Raw genomic sequence first — 19,359 nt, 5'->3', positions numbered from 1 at the left:
AAGCAACAGGTAACCACAAGGTCTTACACACACCTGTAACAAGAACGGCAAGTGTATATTACCTAATCTTTTTATCTACACTTACTTCCTTAATACTAAGTCGTGATGGCTTCTCTGGCATTTGTTCCAATCGCAGTTTTAAACACTCCCTCATCATCTGAAGGGACACTGCAGCTAAGAAGATAAACATTGCATAGAATGGAGGAAGTTCCATAGATTCAAACTTGGGAGTCCATGGCCCAAATCGATTCAATTCTTGTAAGGTCTCGGCCAATGCTACAGAAGGGACATCAGATCCATGCTGAAATATAAATGGTTCACAATATCTTTCAAATCCTAATAGAAACACAACATTTAAATTACATACATACAACCTCTGTAGTCACAATAATCTTACTTTAAATGACATTCTTAATTACTGATACTGTACCTGTATTAATTACCATTAATTTATTATTCAAACATTAAGATATGTCATACAAAATTGGAATACTGGAACTTAAGTCTCATCAACAGTACATACACCATTCAGTGACTCCTCATACCCAAACTCAGGAAATTATCTACAGCCTAATGATAACGACAAAAGTACAGACGTGGCTTGGGAAAATGTGTCATGAATCAGAGAATTTAAGACATAAGGAACAAATATATAAACTGAACTGCAAGGAATAAATAAAGTAAAGATCAGCCACTTTATCTGTTTTGTGTAAATTTCTTGAGGAACAACTTGAGATGGGAAATCATAAAATAATCCAAGTAAATGTAAAGGATGTAGACAGAAGGATGACTGGGAGATCAAAGCTAAAATCTGTTACAGTTTCACCAATAGGGACAGTTAGGAGAATATGATAAGAGTACCGTACCCTGTGCAGTTTTCCACCTCGTAGTGTCCTGTGAGGTTCCTCCAGGATACACATTGTACGGGACATTACATCACGAATCACTTCTGCCACTTTATCAAATGTTTTCTTCATTCCCTTATTTCGTAATAACTTCTCAACATATTTCCTGTAAAACGGTAAATTATCTTACAAAAACGAATCGGCTACAGTAATGTCCTCAAAAGTTACCCAGACATGAACCATAAGATACAGTAACTCCCGTTGTCTTAAACACATCATTGTTTGTTGAGCAGTAGTCCTCTGGTTCTGCACTGTGCCTGGGTTCAGTAATGTGCATCTTGAGTACAGTAATGTGTTTTTTATAGTTGTTACCCTTCATTTCTAACCTTGCATATGAGAAATTATTTTGTAAATTGATGACAGTAAAAGTTCATGGGAAATACACCAAGCTTAATTACAAGACATAAATAAATTGCCCTGTTAACATGACAAAAATGGTTTTGTGAATTTATTTGATACTTTTGTGTACATTCTCAAGAACATTCCTTATATAGGATATAATTTTAACTGGAGCTATAAGTACCTGTAAGGGTTGGCCTCCATGAAGATATCACTGAGGCAGCGACGTAGTCCACCTGGAGGAGGAGCAGACATGTGCCCAGGAGGCATCAGAAGGCCACTGTTGGTGCTGGCAGTAGTGTGTCCAGAGTCTGTTGAGTTACTGGAATCGGATGGATTAGAGCTGGCGTCAGTCTTATCGTAGTCTATTACAAAGCGGACTGAAGATGTCGTACTGCAAGCTTGTGTTTCTGTTTCCTGCGGCGACTCCTCGTAGGCAGTTGCTAACGGAGCACCGGAGTCGTAACTTGAGGTGGGAGTTGCCATGCCAGTGAAGCACATGCTAAATGTGGGCCACGGTATGAGGGTGTTGGTCATGTTTCCAAGTAGCTTACCGAGGACCTCAATTTTCATTCTTAATTGGACACTTGTATTGTACCACACACACAGAGCCTTGTATCTATTAACAAATTCTGTTTGTTCCCACTCTGGGAAATGTAAAGCTAATTTCTTGGTAGAAGGAAAAAGAGACTCCACATAATCTAGCCGCTTAAGTAATGATGCAACTTGGATGAGGCATTCTGTCTGCTTATCCTGGCATCCTTTACACCAAATAGAGAGGCATCCAACACAGTCATCCTCTCCCTCAGCCATTCGACTTATTCCCACACCGTCCGCCGCGTCGGCAGAACTCACAGCAATCCCAGCGATCCTCAGTTCTCCCGCGGTCACCAGTTCATCCACTGTGGTTATCTTCATTTTTGAGGGGATTTCAACATTGTCCTGATGTTTCTCATGTTTATTAGGATCAAACTTGAAGCTTAAAACTTCCTGTATTATATCATAAACCTGAAATAATTGAATATATATATATATATATATATATATATATATATATATATATATATATATATATATATATATATTTTTTATTATTTTTTTTTATGCCACAAATTAATAACAGAAAGAAAATAAAAATTATTTTCTTGCTGTTTTACTCTCCATCTGTATACAGTATTCCAGCATCTGGGTCAATATTCAGCAATATGAGAAATAATACAAAAGACAATAATCTATTCATTCATTACCTCATGTCTCCGAGAAATCAATTCAATGTCGAACATATTGGAGTCCAGACCAGCTTGCCATGCTTGGAGCTCCAGCCAGAGCATCTCATACAATTCCTGTTGGTACAGCACCTCTTCCTCGCTCCTCTGCTGGTGATGTCAATTGTACATTAGTTTTATTGTGTAAAGATATTGTCCAGAAACAAAAAATAATACAAAGAAGAAACAGCATTGAAAATTTGCTATGTTCAAGCCCATAAAAAACACAAATTAACACATCACAATGTATCAAGAAAAATGTGAACCAATTTAAAAATGAAACGGTTGAAGCCGTGCTGATATTGTCAGAAAAATAAGTAAAGGAGTTCTTAAACCTAGTACCACAAGTGCCATGAGCTACATCAACAAGACACACTGCAGTTTTATGTCAATACTCTATAAACATACAGTATGTTTGAAGTTACTCAGTTTTATCTACAATACCTCACCTCTGAATACTTTTTAATGTTCAAACTAGGATAAGAAAAGACCATGTTAATTATGAAACACAATTTTTTTTTATCTTATTCCCCCCAAAAGAAAAGCTAAAAAATCTTACTTGGCGATGATTAAAGGCAGTTTCCTGACTTCCAGTTTTGAGTAGACTCTGTAGCTGGGCAAAATAACAAACACGTTCCGGGGGTAGTTCTGCGGTAGACACCTTTCGGTCATCAGTTTGATCAGCATCGGCCCCATCTCCCAGTTTCCTACACGACACACTCATATAGCGTGACTTAGAGTCAACCTGGGCATAAACAGAGAGGATTATTTTAACCACTCATTCATGGCTTCTGAGCAACAAACAAACACAAAGAAAATCTAATGTGAGAGAGAAACACTAAATATATGTGAGTATGAAACCTATTAATATGAAAATGAGTCAAAATTCAATATGAAAATGCATCGATATAAGCCATACAGTAAACCCTAATCCTTCAACAGGGTTACATCCCCAGAAGAGCCACGTAAAAGTGAACTCATTTAAACACGAATCCATTAATAGAGGTCAAGCTCCAGGCACTAATAACACTATCTATTTTGGTGATGTTTACCTCCTACACATAGTACTGCACTACAGCCTTCATATAACACTCCAACTAATAATAAAAAAAGCTTGCACTAGTCAGGGTGAAAAATACATAGAAAACAACATAGCAATCCACCACTACACATAGCTGGATCTCTCCTGTTCCTGTTTCACAACTGTTCTATACAGATCAGTTCATACTGGCAAAGTACCATGAATAATGTTTCAAACCTTCTCATCCAAAGATTTCAGCCACTAACCATTTCTAAATTCAAACAAGATTATGGCTGAATTATAATGCTGACAGCACTGGTAAAAAATATTGTCCATTTGACTTCACTTTCCTGTACCGTAAGTGAACCAAATACCATCTGCTTACAGCAAGTGAAATAAGAAGTATGAAAAGTGATGAAATGCCTCAGTGACCATCAAGAGGAAAGAGAAGACAAGTAAAAATTATAAAAGATTGTAATATGAGAGTAAAGTAGAAGTTTCGAGGGCAGAGAACTGTAAAGCAGTATGAATCTTTGAAAGAAAGCCTGGGGTTAGTAGCTACATAGCAGGCCATAAACTGCAGCTGTGTGGTTAATGTGTCAGCTTAAGCAAGATCCAGTAATGGGAAAAAGGGGACAGTAATCCCTCAATACCTCCAGCAATTGTGATCCATCTACTACGACCTTTAAACGAAGATTGGAAACCTCTGTGGGCTTCTTCAGGAGACAAGAATCACTCCATCGGTCAACCAAGATATTAGGGGAAGTTGGTTCCTAAAAAATTATATAGTTAAATCAGTTAGTGCTATAAATATCCCTCAAAGAAAAACAGTTGTCATGCATGAGGTGAAAGTACATCAATGACTTTACTAGTCCCCCTGAGAAGTACAATATTTACAATGTCATTTATCACAATACCTTAACAGCTGGTGACAGGGGCGGCAGACTCTCACATCGTTCATCAGTATCAGCTGTCGTCAAAGTGCTCATAGCATTAGTTGGGTTATCTAAAGTTGACTGTTTTAGCTCTCGGTCTTGGGAACGCACTCGGTCCTTCGATCGTTTCTGTTCCCGGTACTGCTGCCTCGTTTTCTCCGGGGCTGATGGTAGACACAGGAACATATAAATATCAACATAGTCAGCATAGTATGCAGTATATGATAAAACTACAACAATACAGGTGACAAGTCAGTATGTGGCACAAGTGTACATCTACAAATTAAAGAATTCTAAAAAAAAATGCTTCAATAGAGGCTTATAACTTTATGCAGGTTAGGGTGAAAAATTATTTATCCAGATTGACTTCAATCAGCTCAAAGGTTCTAGGAATGCAAAAAATACTTATGACCTTAAACTGTGATAAAAAAATTTCACCCCCACAACAAAGATCATCCACAGAACTAAGAAAACATGCAAAAGGTGGGTCCCACAGGCTTGAATACCCATTACAGTACACTCAATCAACTTCATTTCTCCAACACAAGAGACAAATACCCATGGTCGTCAGAGCTGCCCCAACCCCAGAAGTACAATAAAGACACTCACTAAGGCTAAGCTCCATCTAAATTTGGCCATTGACTTAAAGATATGATACACTGACTGACTATTGGTTCAAGATGAAGTCTCAGATCTCATGACCTCCAACCAAGTGTGCTGAATATAATCAAATAAATAAAAACAAATGCAACCATCATTAATTATAGGGAAAATATTTTAAGCTCTACAATACCTTATGTCTTTATAATATCTCTTCATAATATATAAGATCTCTATAATATCTTAAGTTTATGATCTATACAGTACATAGACTCTAAAGTACCTGCCAATCTCTATAATACCTGGAAGCTCTATATTACCTAGTCTCTATAACACCTGCAGGTTCTATAATACTTAAGAGCCTCTATAACAACCGGAGCCTCTATAAAACCTGAAGGCTCTATGATACAGCCTCGGCATAATACACAACATAATTGACTTATTTCACTCTACTTATCAAAGTACTCAGGAAGAATCCAACTTTCAAAAACTGACTAAATTCTACAATCAATGTCAAAGACTTTAATGTAACTCTTAACACTCATTATGTAGTCACTTACAGTTGCACATGCTAATTGCTCCTCTCTGAATGACTGCAACAGAAAAAGTAGATGCAAGTCTTACAATAACAAACACACATCAAGGCTCGGGTAACCCTTCTCTGGGCCGCCAACCTATGATACTGAAGGAGGCAGCACAGAGGATGAGAGCTTAAGCTTTAACAAACACTGATCTTTCAAGCTTTGTTTATAAAAAATATCAAATTCTGATTGAGGTGAGGAATGCTAGAACAGAACTCATGATAAGTTAAGAGAGAGCAAATGAGTTAATGAAGAGAGAGAGTGAGTCTGTGCTGCCCGTGATTCCAGAAACCCAGTGCCACAGCGGGAAAGAGGCTGCTAGGCTGAGAAAAAAAACTGCATGCTAAATAGAACTCACAAACTTCAGGGATGCCATGATCTGAGAAGCCAGGAAGAGAGAGAAATCGCTCCGCAGTGTTACGACGTTTTAAAGTTGCCTTTATTGTCTTGGCTGCTTCCTTGGCTTGTGAGCTGTAAAGGAAGGAATCTTGTAAATCTATCCACCAAAAGATAGTAAAACATATAAAGAACACTCCCAGTACAGTCTTTAAGCTACATATTGTTACTGTAATACATGAAAAGGATGTGTGTCTCTTGTCAAAACTTTTAAATCAAGCTGCGACAAAACTTACTTATCTTAAGCTTTGTTTCCCTTACTCTACCCCATACAAGTGAAAGTGAGGGTAAGATGATAAATAGGTGATTAAGAGTCTGGGGATATACAAAGACGTCACTCACCAGTAGGCATCCCTCTCCTTCTGTCGCCTTTGCCGGGCCGTGCGTGGAGGAGTCTTTCCGAACTCTTTCAAGTAATGTGCCAGTTCCTCCTCTTCATGTGTGAAAGAGTCAAAGCTCTCCAGCCCCTCCACATCTTCAGGTGCTGCCAAGTCATCGCTTGTACCACTGTTTCTGTTGGTTAAGAGACAAAATTACTTAATTTTGCATTTGCCTGGCCCTAAGGATGTCTTCTATCACTACCTCAATGTGATACAGTTTATTTTGTCCCTCGTGAAATTAACGTGAGTATCAATAATGATAAAGTTCTCCTATTGACTAAGGAATCTAAAAAATCTAATATTTGAAACCTTTTTCTGCAATGAGAAATATTCTATAATAATTCTGTGGGAAGAATTTGTTATAATTAATACTGAGATGCAATTAATGTAAGTGATATACAAGTTATAAAACAGCTGTAAATATTAATGAACAGATATATTTTGCAACAATTCAGGTTACATAACCATCTAGTAACAAGTGGCACTGTCTCCTACCCTGAATATTAAGAACATAAGAACATAAGAAAATAAGGAGTCTGCAATAGGCCGGTTGGCCTGTGCATGGCAGCTCCTGTCGAGAGTTACTACCACTCCCTATCATCCATGAATCTATCTAGCCTCCTTTTGAAACTTTCCAGAGTTCCCGCACTTACTACAAAGTTGCTAAGCTTGTTCCACTCGTCCACCACCCTATTTGTGAACCAGTTTCTTCCTATCTCCCTCCTAAACCTAAACTTATCCAACTTAAATCCGTTGCTCCGAGTCCTATCCTGCTCGGATATTATAAGAACTCTATCTATATCCCCTTTATTGATTCCTTTCACCCACTTAAATACTTCTATCATATCTCCCCGCACTCTTCGTCTTTCTAGGGAATGCAAGTTAAGTTTCTTTAACCTATCCTGATATGGAAGGTTTCTAAGTCCCGGAATCATTTTTGTCATTCTTCGCTGCACCGACTCTAGTGAATTTATATCCATTCTATAATAGGGGCACCAGAACTGAACCGCATTATCGAGGTGCGGCCTGACTAGTGCAAGATATAGTTGCAATAAGACCTCTGCACTCTTGTTACTTACACTTCTAGATATAAAACCCAATACTCTGTTTGCCTTATTTCGAACATTAACGCACTGTTTTCTAGGCCGTAGGTCCGGGCTTACAAGTACCCCTAGGTCTCTTTCACAAGTCGACTTCTCTAGGTTGATGTTGTTAAGGCTGTATGCATTATATTATACAGTTACTGATTATAAAAGACAGCATCACTTATATACCCAGAGAAGAGTGATAGTAGATGGTGACTTGTATTTGTCAAGGATCCTTTTACAACACTGCAACAATTTCACTCTGACAAACCCCATAATAACACGTTTGACAGTTGTTCCATCTAAACATACTTGTGTTCTTCACCTAAACTCCTTAATACAGCCATCAACAACAATAAATTATCACACAAATTACACAGTAAAAAAGTTTCAAAATACAGAACCTGCAGGACCAATTGACTACCACAAATACGGACTATCACTCTTATCTATATTATCTTCTAGTTAGTATTATCGACATGGAAATCTACATATACAGTATTACTTATTATATGAAGGAACAATCACTTACTTGAAGAAGGCCCTTGTTGACTTGTCCTCACCCCTGGAGGTACAGAGGTCGTCCTCGATGTCGGAGTCAGATAATTCTATATGAAAGTCTATACCAAGTCTCTCCCTCCACCCATCGTCATCTCCCTTGGACATGATGTTCCTGGCGGTCACGTCACATCACAGACAAGGCACAAGTCAAGCCGTGTCAAGGGTGGTCATGGGTGTCACGGGACTTGCTGTCAAGAAGTTTTATCACTGATGTTGAAGGTAAACAAACGGTGTATCCTGTGTCAATGGCTGGCACTACGACCCTTTACAAATTTAAAACACCTATTTTCACAACAATTCATTACTCTACTGAAAATTTTATTAACCAATATAATTTTATTTTGTTTCAATTGTTAATAATAAAAGTTTTATATTGTAGAGGAAGTGGTAGGATTTTTATTTTCCGTATACAAACTTTACTTAACCTACTCTTTGAGAGATCAGGGACCATGTGTGTAAATTACTATCAGAAGTGGAAAGCTAAGAATTTCTATAAAATCTTACCAAAAGTCCACCTATGGTTGAGCATGAACATACAGTGCTGGTAAAAATGTAGTTAGTGTAGGTACTATGTATCCCTACCAGGGGCGGATCCAGGAATATCAAAAGGGGGAGTCCAAGAAGTTTTGAGTGGGGGGGACATGGCGAGCAGAGGGAACCCACCCAGCTGGGGGAACGATGCAAGACCCCAGATTTGTTTATTATTATTATTAAATCTGACCAATATCATAGATATTTTGAGGCCATTTTGAAGCCATATACGCTTGATATTTGGGGATATTTTGAGGTCAATGGAAATTACTTTTTAATTTACAAAAATGCCTGCTTACAATACTGCATTAAAGTACTGGAATTTTCTGAAAAGGCGGGGTCTGGACCTCTCTGGATCCGCCCTTGTTTACTTACTCAGTGCAGGCATACAATGTACTTGTATCTTTTTCGCCACTGATCGGCTTTGAATGAACTCACACTTGGGGCCACCACAACGCTCCGGCAGATTGTTCCAATTTCGTGCATGGAGTGTGGGATTTGGGGGGTAAACATATAATGTAGTAAACTTAATTTTTTTTATTCTATTATAACATTCCATGAATCATACAATAATGTACACATAATACAATTTGCAGCGCTTTTATAGCTATATATAGACAAAGACTATTCCTGAACCACAAGAGCCTGGCCGTTTTTCTTGATCACTGAGAGGGAACAAGAGCAAGTCTGCGGTTCCCAGCAGATTGGTTGTGTCGTCTCATCTTGCTGGAGCACTTGAACTGACGATCACTTGTGCTCGCGTCAGTATTCTTGGGTTCCACTTTCAGCTTAACACCTTTACACGCACACCCGTTCAAAGTCAACGCTAAGTCCACAGAAAATTTGTCCTTGAAGAGGATATAGGCAAACCCCTTTCCTTTAGATTTACCACTGGTTTTACGTTGAATGTTAACACTCTTTACCACACCGCACAATTGGAAATGTTCTACCAAGTCTTCCTCGGTAATGTTACCATCAAGGCTGCCAATGTACACACTTCTAACATCCACCTTATTTTTCACATCGTCACATGGTTTGGGTAAAGCTCGAGTGGGCTTCGGGCACACTTTGGAAAAGTCCTTCATCTTATCCAACTCCGCCCTCACGTTATGCCGAACCTGGGTAGTCTCTTGTAGTAGATTCTTCAATTCGCATTTCACATCAGTGAAATCTATGTCAGCAACCTCGCCAAAGTCTGCCACTGGAGTCAAATCTTCGAGAGTAAGATCTTCGTAGTCCATCACTGCGGTTTGAGAGAGCAGGGGTGAGGAAATGTCTTACTTCAGTGGTCACCAAGTAAATGAATGGTTGTGATCGCCGTCCGACCCCTTTTATTCTCTGGTGATGAAAAGACGTTAAAAATTTGGGGGGTCCAACCTTCGCTGTGATTGGCCGCTCAACCCTAAGCTCCACTCATAATCTCCAACCTGACCTGACCAACACCTGTCCTGGGTCAAATCCCTAAGGTGACCTGACATACAGAAATGCATAACGGTCCCGATACTAACACATTATAAAACACGTTTTCTCCAATGGCCTAAAAAATCCGATCACGAAAATAAGTGGACAAAAAATATCACCGGTCTATCTCCACGCAAAAAAAAACAAAAAGAAAAAATGGACATAATCCTGCCATTCAGTTTCCTTCCAGACAAAATCCTACCTGTGTATAACATTTAGCCACAGGTTAAAATTCGAAGATGATCAATGAAATTTATATTCCAAAACATGTCATCAAAGAATACGGTGATAACCTCAAGTATCTTATACAATTGGTGCATGAGAATAATATTATTACTGTATTACTGTTGATTTTGGTTACGAGAAGTATGATTGGCATGACAATATTTATTTCTCGGAATGTACATTATAGGCCTAATACTACTACTTTACACTTCCAATCATATTATTTGTACTTACAGTATTGATTTGTTGTGTTCTATACTTCAATAATTAAAGTCCTTAAGTGTATCAATATATTATATAACAATTGGGAAAGAACATAATTGACTCTTCATATATTCAATGAGTTTAACTTGAGCATAGGATTAGGGTGGGGAGGGAAGTTATGTAACCTCCATCACAGCGGGGAAGCCTTGTAAGGTAAAACAGTCTTTTGAAGGGTAAAATAATCCCCGTGTCAGGTCCACATCTTTATGATTCTTGCAGTGGTTACGTCACTTCACCACACACCGGGCAGTAGAGTGGGGGAAGGGACCTGATGCTGGTTAATAGACAGGCATAATGGTATCATCCGGTTTCAACACCATCAAGCAAGCTCACCACATAACATCAGAGGCCTCCTACTACCTCAAACTTTTTCAAGAATTAACACACTGTACTTGGGAACAAGTTACCAAATATCATCATTAACTCGAATACGCTGAATAGCCTCAAACATAGGTTGGATGCTTATATAAGCAATAGGGGTTGGGTGTAAACGGGACTGCCCAGTATGGGCCAATAGCCCGCTGCAGTTTCCTCCATTCTTATGTTCTTATTCTGGCATCCCCTGATTGCTCAACACCTGCTCCAGACACTAAATTGCACTTACTTTCCTCCATCGACGTCAACTCGAATCTCCCGGCGGCCATGTTTAAATACTGTACTCTAAACATTGATAGGATAGTTGTGACGCCATAACCATGCTGACGAGACTTATGGCGCCAAATGATATAACTAACGGGAACCAGACAACAGATGAGGGTGATGCTTCATTAGACTTGGCAATAAGCCCAGATTAAAAAGAAAATTTTCCATACTGCATGTATTATGTATATATATATATGTATAAGATCAAACGGAATCATAGTGAACGTTTTTTAATTAATTTTTATACGAGATATTGAGTGATTTGTATTAAATTAAACCAAAATCAAGAAATCCCGCATTACTTATTTTACTTTTATCATATTCGCCACGTGTCAGTTAATTAACTTCCTCGGGTGTGACACCTGCACACCACACGGGGGGACATGACGTGACCCGGGCCAGGTAGGGGGAGTCAGGTCACTGTGAGGTCAAAATATTAAGAAATAAGTGGGAATTTGATTACCACTTCATCGGGCAAGACGGTCACCACGTTCCTCTACTGATGACGATGATCCCAACTACGAAGACGTGACCACAATGGATCACCGAGAAGGGTTTGGCTGAGAACCGTTACCACTACGTTATAATAGTGATTAATAAATATGGAACGAAAATTTAAAATGGCAAGATGAATAATAAACAATGGATTACCTGATGATTCCCCCCCCCCCGGTAGTGTCAGGGGAAGGGAAAGATCTTCAGGTGAGTTTTGAGCTCCAAGGAACCATATTACTGTAGTAAACTTAGTCCACACATTACTTTACAATACTAAATGGTTACTTAACATGTTTTTTAGAGCAATGTAGAAAGTTGGATAAATTATATTCTCTACAATATATTTCTGACGAGTTAATATATATACTGTAAATTTTTTCTTATGCTGTTTTATAATGTCACTTGGCTAATAAATGCGAAATTTTTTTAAACAACATAAAATACCAACACAAGAATCCCAAAGAGTAAGAAAATAGTGGAGAATATTAATTTATTGTACAGTTGTAAAAAATGTTTTCAAGACAATTTTCCTGGTTAATTTGTTTTACTTGATTTTTCCTTCTCGTTTAATTTTTTTCTCAGTTAGTTTTTGTTTCTTTTTATCAATTGTTTGTTTGCTTTTTATCTTTATATATCTTCTATTCGCTTCTTATTTTAACACTGTATATTTTTCACTTTTCGTTCCATTTCGAAACTACATTTTCTTCTTAGTTCTACTCTTCTGCTTTCTTCTTTAACCTTCTAATTCTTATTGTATCTATCTACTTGTTTCTTTCACTTATCCTCTTCCTTATTCTTCTTTATCTTGTTCTATTTTATCTCCTTTCATCACCTCCGAACTTCTTGTTTTCATACATTGCCATTTTAATATTTGTACCATACGTATGTTCAATACCGTAATGCACTATGGGTCTTATTACACATACATGTTATCTATTAATTACACCAAAAATACATCATGTTCATTTTTTACTTTAGGATTTGTCAGTGGATTTAAAGATGCCAAACATATCTACATTATACAGTATAACTATCCTGTTGTAATTATTCACAATAAGTTTAACAAGATGAACAGTAGACATGTGAAGACCTCGCTAGTCTTGTAACTAACACTCATTCCTTTCAAAGCTTTCTTTACTTCTTCTACTACAAGGTTGGTTGGGCACAGCCACCCAACTATTTGGTATTCCATCCAATGAACCCAAGCTGACCTGAGCCACCCAGGAAGTGCCAAAAACTTGTTTACAAGAACCTCCAGACAAGGCTGAAGACCCTCTGCCAGGACCGCAAGTCAGTCCAAGAGTTTTTGCAAGGCACTGGCTATAACATTTGTTGGAAATCTTAAACAATAATATGGAATGTGACATTTTTGATTTTGTAATTCATTTATGTACGAGTTTTCACTACATACGGTAGAATGTTTTAGTTAGAGGTAATAAATGTTTTATGTTATGACATTTATATAACTAAGTAAATCTCAGTAACAAACGTTCTAAAATTTTTCCGGCTTTTTTTCTGGTGCAATTTTTTCTACATTCCATGGTTCATATTGTAGAGAATCTCACATTAAAATGATGAAGAGTTAACAACTTAAACACTTGGGATATTTCAAAGAAACAAATATTCTCAGTAACATTTTCATTGTTAACAAGATCTATAAATATGATCTTATATACATGTGAGTATATGTTCAACTTTAGGTTACCCAGAGTTAAACAAAGAGATAATGGACAGGCTTTGTGAAGTCGATAATACAGTACAGTATATACTATTATACAATGAGTCATATATAAAATATACCATAAAAACACCCAAATTCATTTAATTTCTTGTAAACATAACTTTCAGTAATCAGAATGAAAAATAAGTTAAACTAGTTAAAAACAATACACAATGTGAGACAGAGGCAGCAAGATTTCCCTGTCAAGGATCAGAAATTATATTTTTTTCCTATATACTGTACTGCATCAGCATCTACAGTTTACTGAAATACTGTACTAGTAATTTTATCAAATACAGTAGTATTAGCTCTTCTTATGTAAAATAAACCATTATGTTTATTTTAAGTCAATCATCAGCATCATTCAATGAAGCAGATTCTTTTCAAAGTTTTTTAAATTTCATCTGATTTTAATGAATTGTCAAGAAATACAACTTTATATCAGTGAGGTTCAGGAAGTCATTCATAGTCAATATAAATGTCTCATCTTTCATCCAGACAATTTACTGTACACAAAAATATTTACATTAATATTGTGTATAAAAATACAACTATATATACAACACACATTTTAGCAACACAGAACACTTCACTTTAAGATTATATGAAAAATATAAAACTTAGGTTTAACCTTTTTCCATTGAGCGAACTTATGAGGTAAGCTGATGCAAACCTGTTAATTGCATTATTAAATAAATTTACAAGGATTCTAAACTTTAATTTTGTTACTTTTATTACATGTCCACAGACAGATGTTTATAACTATACAAAAATTAACATTGGTGCAAGGTAGGAAAGCATTTGCAAAATCAGAGAAAAAAGCAAAGATAATCAGTTCTATACATTGTAATCTGACACTTAGTATGAAAAATGTTACACAGTTTAAAGCATAATATATGCTACGAATTTTATATGACATTTTACATTAAAAGATGAGAATATTCAAAAGTAAAATCTTGAGAACTATTGCCTCCTACAACAACAGTCAACAATCCAGACATTGATCAGTCTTAGATACATAGATGGTATTTTGACGACAGTATACTGTACCATATAGTATATACAGTACATGTTCAAGGCTGGTAACCACTAGGAACCATAAACAAAAATATCCAATTGTTCTCATGATTATTCACATCTTTAGGGAGCACATGACTGTACTGTACTCCCCAAAGATGTGAAAAATCATGAAAGTACTCAGATCTTTTCATGTTCCCTAGAAATTACCTGCATATAAGGCATCTAGTGCATCACAGACAAACTAACGAAAACATAATTTTGAGTAAACGACCTAAAGTTTTACAACTTCACTACAGACTGGCACTTTTCTAACCACATTACGTGGAACACACTACCTTATATTTCAATGGTCTGATCAAAAGATAAAGCCTGGGAAATTTTAGCAAGATAGAAAAGAGATTTTCGAAGGGGTGACAAGTTAGTCCGTGCTACACTGGATGCCTCATATTATATGAATCATGTGTCCTCTGAATTCAAGTGAATACTGTATACAGTAGGCCCCTGAGAGAGAACACAATTAAGTGCTGCAGGCTCATGTTCTCTGCTAAATTATTCTTAGGCAAAGTTAACTTCTTAAACAGGTGTGTGTGTGTGTGTGTGTGTGTGTGTGCTCCAAAGACATTCTTGTATATTCCCAAAAATAAATTTTTCTTATAAAGAAATAAGGGATTTTAAAGGTCATAAATTATTATCCTACACTTGTACAACACCCAGAAACACTACACATCCCTCTACAAGCCTCAGCAGTGATATTTACTCTGCTCTGTCATGAAAATTTAAATGGTTGATTAGTTCAACCTTCTGTTCTAGAGAAAATAAAATGACAGCTTTTCTAGGTTGGCATCATCCTCTGCCTATTTCGCCTTGCATGCAGTTTGTGTTGCTGTGGCCAGTAACTCTCCACTATACTGGGAACCTTTGATCTCAAGTGAAATTGTGGTTTAATGAGTGATTCTATCAGATTCCATTGTCCTCACTCAAGGGCCTTATAAAGTACATACATACATACTGTGTAGTCAATTCTAAAATAATAATAATAATAATAATTACAGTTCCAGTTATAAATACAATAGTCAACCCATTGTATTAAACTCATGTACAAAATAAGTACGTATACTTCTATAAATAATGTACACTCACCCACAAGAGTAATGTTGCCTCACCTGCCTCTTCATGAACCTAGAGATTCAGAAACCTGTGAGGTCTCTGAAACTCTAGGTTCAAGAAGAGGCAAGTGAGGTGATAGGACGATAGGACCTTTGTTGGCAAGAGTACAGCACAACTAAAGAGGGTCGTTCAACCATGGTCCCATTCATTTACCATTTCTCATAAGGACTAGATACTGATATATGAAATTACCCCCTCCCCACCCCCCATACACACAAAAAAAATCAACATCTCACGTGCAGTTGTGCCACCAGCCAGGACTTACACCAACACATGAGATTATCATTAAAATTTTCACCAGTTAAAAATACATACAATTATGGGTATGATTACATGGGCTGCCAACTTACGGTATGGAGACACACTGTATAAATTATGTCACTCAAAATATGTTGTCATGACATTTACTAAATTGTTTAATTGCATTTCAGCGAAGATATTCAATCACTACTGAATGAAATTTAAAGAATCATAAAACAGATATTATCGGTAGTTGTCATCATTCCCAGAATTTTGAGCACCAAGCCAAAATAAATATTTGTTTATTTCACATCTTTGATTATTCTATTTCATCCATTATCTTCAGACATCTTCCTCTGTATGAAGATAAATCAAGGGATACAAAAACATCTAAGAAAAGGGGAAAATAACTAAAGAGAATTATCCAGGACAAGTGTAGAAGGTTTCAGGAAAGGTCTGAGACAACATGTACAAAGACTCAACATGTATTAATGAAGCTGGAAGAATTGATCACAACAATAGTTAAATGATTTACCATGTTGATTTAGTTATTATTTAAGTGGATGAGTCATCAACTGTTGAGTGTAAGAAAACAGAACATGTGTAAAAAGAAATAAAGGGATGATGGCAGTCCTTTGATCAACTTATTTCTTAGATGCTTGGAAGTGTACAGTACTTGTAGGTACAGTACTTCTTAATTTAATCACATAACAGTGACCCATAATTTACTCATCAACTTATGGCTTCTTGGAATAATATACCCCAGGTAGACCTGCAAGAGACAGCAGCTAAAAATACAAGAGAATTATCAACAATCTCTTGTAACACACGTCAGTATATTTTAGATTAAATGTGTCTCTATAACAACCTATGTAGAACACCATAAGCTAGATAAAATACAAAATAGACAAAATTATATAAGTATATATAAAAAATAACTATAATATGAAGGGAAAAAATACAAAATAAAATATTACTACAAATACATAAGGACGGATTCACGTTTCTCCTTTTAAGTCTTTGTGAGTTGTCATATAAACACTCGGACAAACTCTGAGACAAAATGGCACGAGGTACATGTTATTTCCATGATTACCAAGTCAGTAATTTTATCATATATTGTCTTTTAGCATCAGATGCAACTTTACTGCACAGGTGATGCTGAAGTGACCACCTCACGTAAGTACTGTACCCATACAGTGATGCACCCGTCTCACCACAAGTGCTCAACAACTGTGGCATCAGTCATCACTATAATATTTCAATGTTTAAAGAGGTAGAGTTATTTCCTAGAAATTATATCTCTGGTAAAATTTCCTTCATGCACCAGTAGAGATTAAATATTAACACTGCATGTATCTGTCTATAGTACTATACAGTACAGGTTGTCAAATCTACTGGTAAAGTTGAGTATTTACATTTGTAAATTTCTCTTTCCATATATTTTCGCACTAGATTAATCACTAACACACAACCATCATTGTTAAGTATTACCAGATCCTACTACTCTCTAGGGCACGTAACCCAGGATGCCAGGTGTCAATTTCTACAGGTTCTAATTGGGAGTTCATAAGTTAGTTTAAACATCACTTTCCATAGGAGCTACTTAGCAACTAGACTGTGGTAGTCATTTTAAATCTAAATTTACATAGGTTGGTAATGGTTGCAGCCCATAGGCCTCCTGTCACATGCCCGACTCTGCTATTCCCTCATCATCTGTAGAGGATAAAAAAGGAATCATAATATCATGCATGACAATAAGAAAGATTGATAATACATATTCAGTAAAATCTTCTTACTGGTTTACAATTGCTTTAGATATATATAGACAATGTGGGTATACAATGTACAGTTGTTCACATGTTCCTTGCCTCACAGGTGACTCAGTACATGTGGTAAGGCTGCAGAGTCAAGGTACCCCAACTAGGGGATGGCGGGTACAACAGAGTCCAACAACATATAACACAGATATATAAATTTAAATTAAAATTAAATGTGAAGTTATTGTCACATAGGTAAATATACTGTTATGAAGTGTTTATAAAGACAAGAGACAATTAATATGACCGTGAACAGTTGGGGATCCTTGACTATCACTGTAATGTTGCCACATGTACCGAGTTGCCTGAAAGGCGAGGAACATTCCATATGTACAGAGACCATGAAGGAATGTGTGGGTATAAAAACAATGGTAAACAGTAAGGCAATTTCACCAAGGATAGCTAACAAAACCATCAGAAGCTTATTTCCATTAAGGCCCTTTGTGATTGAAGATCAAAACACTGTATTGCAGCTTACAACAAGTGTACTGTATACTGTACTCAAACTCCACCAAAAATTATAGTGTATCTACTGATGAAAGAGTAATAAATTATGTATCAAGAGAATACAGGTCAGGTGTCATACACAATACTGAGAATGAGATCAACCATTAACTGTTCATGCTAAAAGAAGTTTTAACTCAGTATGCAAATCATTACAAGTAGTTCTCACAACATCAAAGTGTTATTTTTATACAAGATCAAAATAAAAATTTAGAATGAAGGAAAAATCTTTAACTGGTCTGTCATACAGGTCTTTCTAACGTGTAAACTAAAAAAAAAAAATTCCATGCTTGGTAAGACACACTGCACATAAATCACTGATACAAAGCCATTCTTTTTATAATCTAATCTATTTACCTATTAACACTATGTCTCTGCCACTTTGTAAGGAGTCGGTCAAAAAGTACAGAAATCTCAAAGGAAAGCAGGAGTTTCACAACTTAATTTCTTTAGTTATTGAACAAAACAGCTGAAGGCACAAATAATAATCATGTTTGCAGTAAGTACAGGGCACAAAGGTTGTAGCCTGAACATTTAATAATCAAGTAATCACAGATAACCCTCACAAGCATGGAGAATGGCCATAAAACACTGATGATGATCCCATAACTTTAACAGGTATGATATCATTCCATGTAAGTTGAGAACTACTTAATGCTGGTGACTATTTCATGTAATTCCCTATGCCACTGCATTTTTGTATGATATAGTAATTATCCGTGAGCAAAAAACTACTGGTAAGTGTCTGTCAGACCTTCCCACCTCTATCAAGAGTGATTGAGGACTTTGCCTCTGCAGTTTAAACAGGATGTCATCAATTACTGTATTATAAACAAAACACAATTTAACACTTAAAAAGTATCCAACACAGATTGAAAAATAATGTTACTGAATGAACCGATACAGTACACCTCAAGCTATACAGAGTTAACCCAAAACAAACCAATTAAAAACTTTGACTGAGTTACCTACAATTTCTTAAATACAGGGTACTTACTAAAATAAATATGATACAGTTCATGCTGTGTGGACATGCAATTTCCAACCAACTACTGTCACATCTGTAAGCCTTCACATAAAGTGTTTACAATACTTCAGCTGTGGTAAGTGAGTTCTTTTATCCATTTAGTTTATTTAGGAGCACACTGTAAAGTTATGTTATGGAACTATAAATTAATGGTTTATTAATAGTGTACTATGCT

The 19,359-nt window shown here is 36.5% G+C and overlaps 3 protein-coding genes across 6 annotated transcripts in view; all 3 read right to left on the bottom strand.

Annotated features, from left to right (window-relative positions):
* Positions 1 to 8,343, bottom strand: part of LOC121870800 (mitogen-activated protein kinase kinase kinase 4-like) — a 37,302-nt gene extending 28,959 nt beyond the window's left edge. For 2 of the 3 annotated variants that reach the window (XM_042372763.1, XM_042372767.1), the window contains exons 1-9: positions 8,040 to 8,343; positions 6,385 to 6,555; positions 6,005 to 6,117; positions 4,448 to 4,629; positions 3,069 to 3,254; positions 2,492 to 2,620; positions 1,429 to 2,252; positions 867 to 1,011; positions 86 to 301 (exon numbers count right to left, since the gene is read on the bottom strand). In XM_042372763.1, the coding sequence (XP_042228697.1) occupies positions 86 to 301; positions 867 to 1,011; positions 1,429 to 2,252; positions 2,492 to 2,620; positions 3,069 to 3,254; positions 4,448 to 4,629; positions 6,005 to 6,117; positions 6,385 to 6,555; positions 8,040 to 8,173 (2,100 nt within the window). In that variant the 5' untranslated portion in view covers positions 8,174 to 8,343. The remainder of the gene's footprint in view (positions 1 to 85; positions 302 to 866; positions 1,012 to 1,428; positions 2,253 to 2,491; positions 2,621 to 3,068; positions 3,255 to 4,447; positions 4,630 to 6,004; positions 6,118 to 6,384; positions 6,556 to 8,039) is intronic. The other variant, XM_042372764.1, reaches the window with a different exon arrangement.
* Positions 8,344 to 9,161: 818 nt separating this feature from the next.
* LOC121870793 (polyadenylate-binding protein 2-like) lies at positions 9,162 to 11,987 on the bottom strand. The gene has a single exon (XM_042372744.1). It carries the CDS (start codon positions 9,838 to 9,840, stop codon positions 9,262 to 9,264), a length of 579 nt encoding a protein of 192 aa, XP_042228678.1. The 5' UTR covers positions 9,841 to 11,987; the 3' UTR covers positions 9,162 to 9,261.
* Positions 11,988 to 13,309: 1,322 nt separating this feature from the next.
* Positions 13,310 to 19,359, bottom strand: part of LOC121870799 (tyrosine-protein phosphatase 10D-like) — a 69,920-nt gene continuing 63,870 nt past the window's right edge. For both annotated transcript variants that reach the window (XM_042372761.1, XM_042372762.1), the window contains one exon: positions 13,310 to 17,549. Coding sequence is in view for 1 of the 2 variants with exons in the window: in XM_042372762.1 (XP_042228696.1) it covers positions 17,518 to 17,549 (32 nt within the window). In the remaining variant the exon portion in view is untranslated. The remainder of the gene's footprint in view (positions 17,550 to 19,359) is intronic.

The sequence above is a fragment of the Homarus americanus genome, unplaced genomic scaffold, assembly GCF_018991925.1.
Source record: "Homarus americanus isolate GMGI-L3 unplaced genomic scaffold, GMGI_Hamer_2.0 scaffold16119, whole genome shotgun sequence".
In the NCBI taxonomy this organism is placed as follows: Eukaryota; Metazoa; Arthropoda; class Malacostraca; order Decapoda; family Nephropidae; genus Homarus; species Homarus americanus.
The sequence above is the reverse complement of the archived record's forward strand: the minus strand, read 5'-3'. Positions and strand labels throughout refer to the sequence as shown.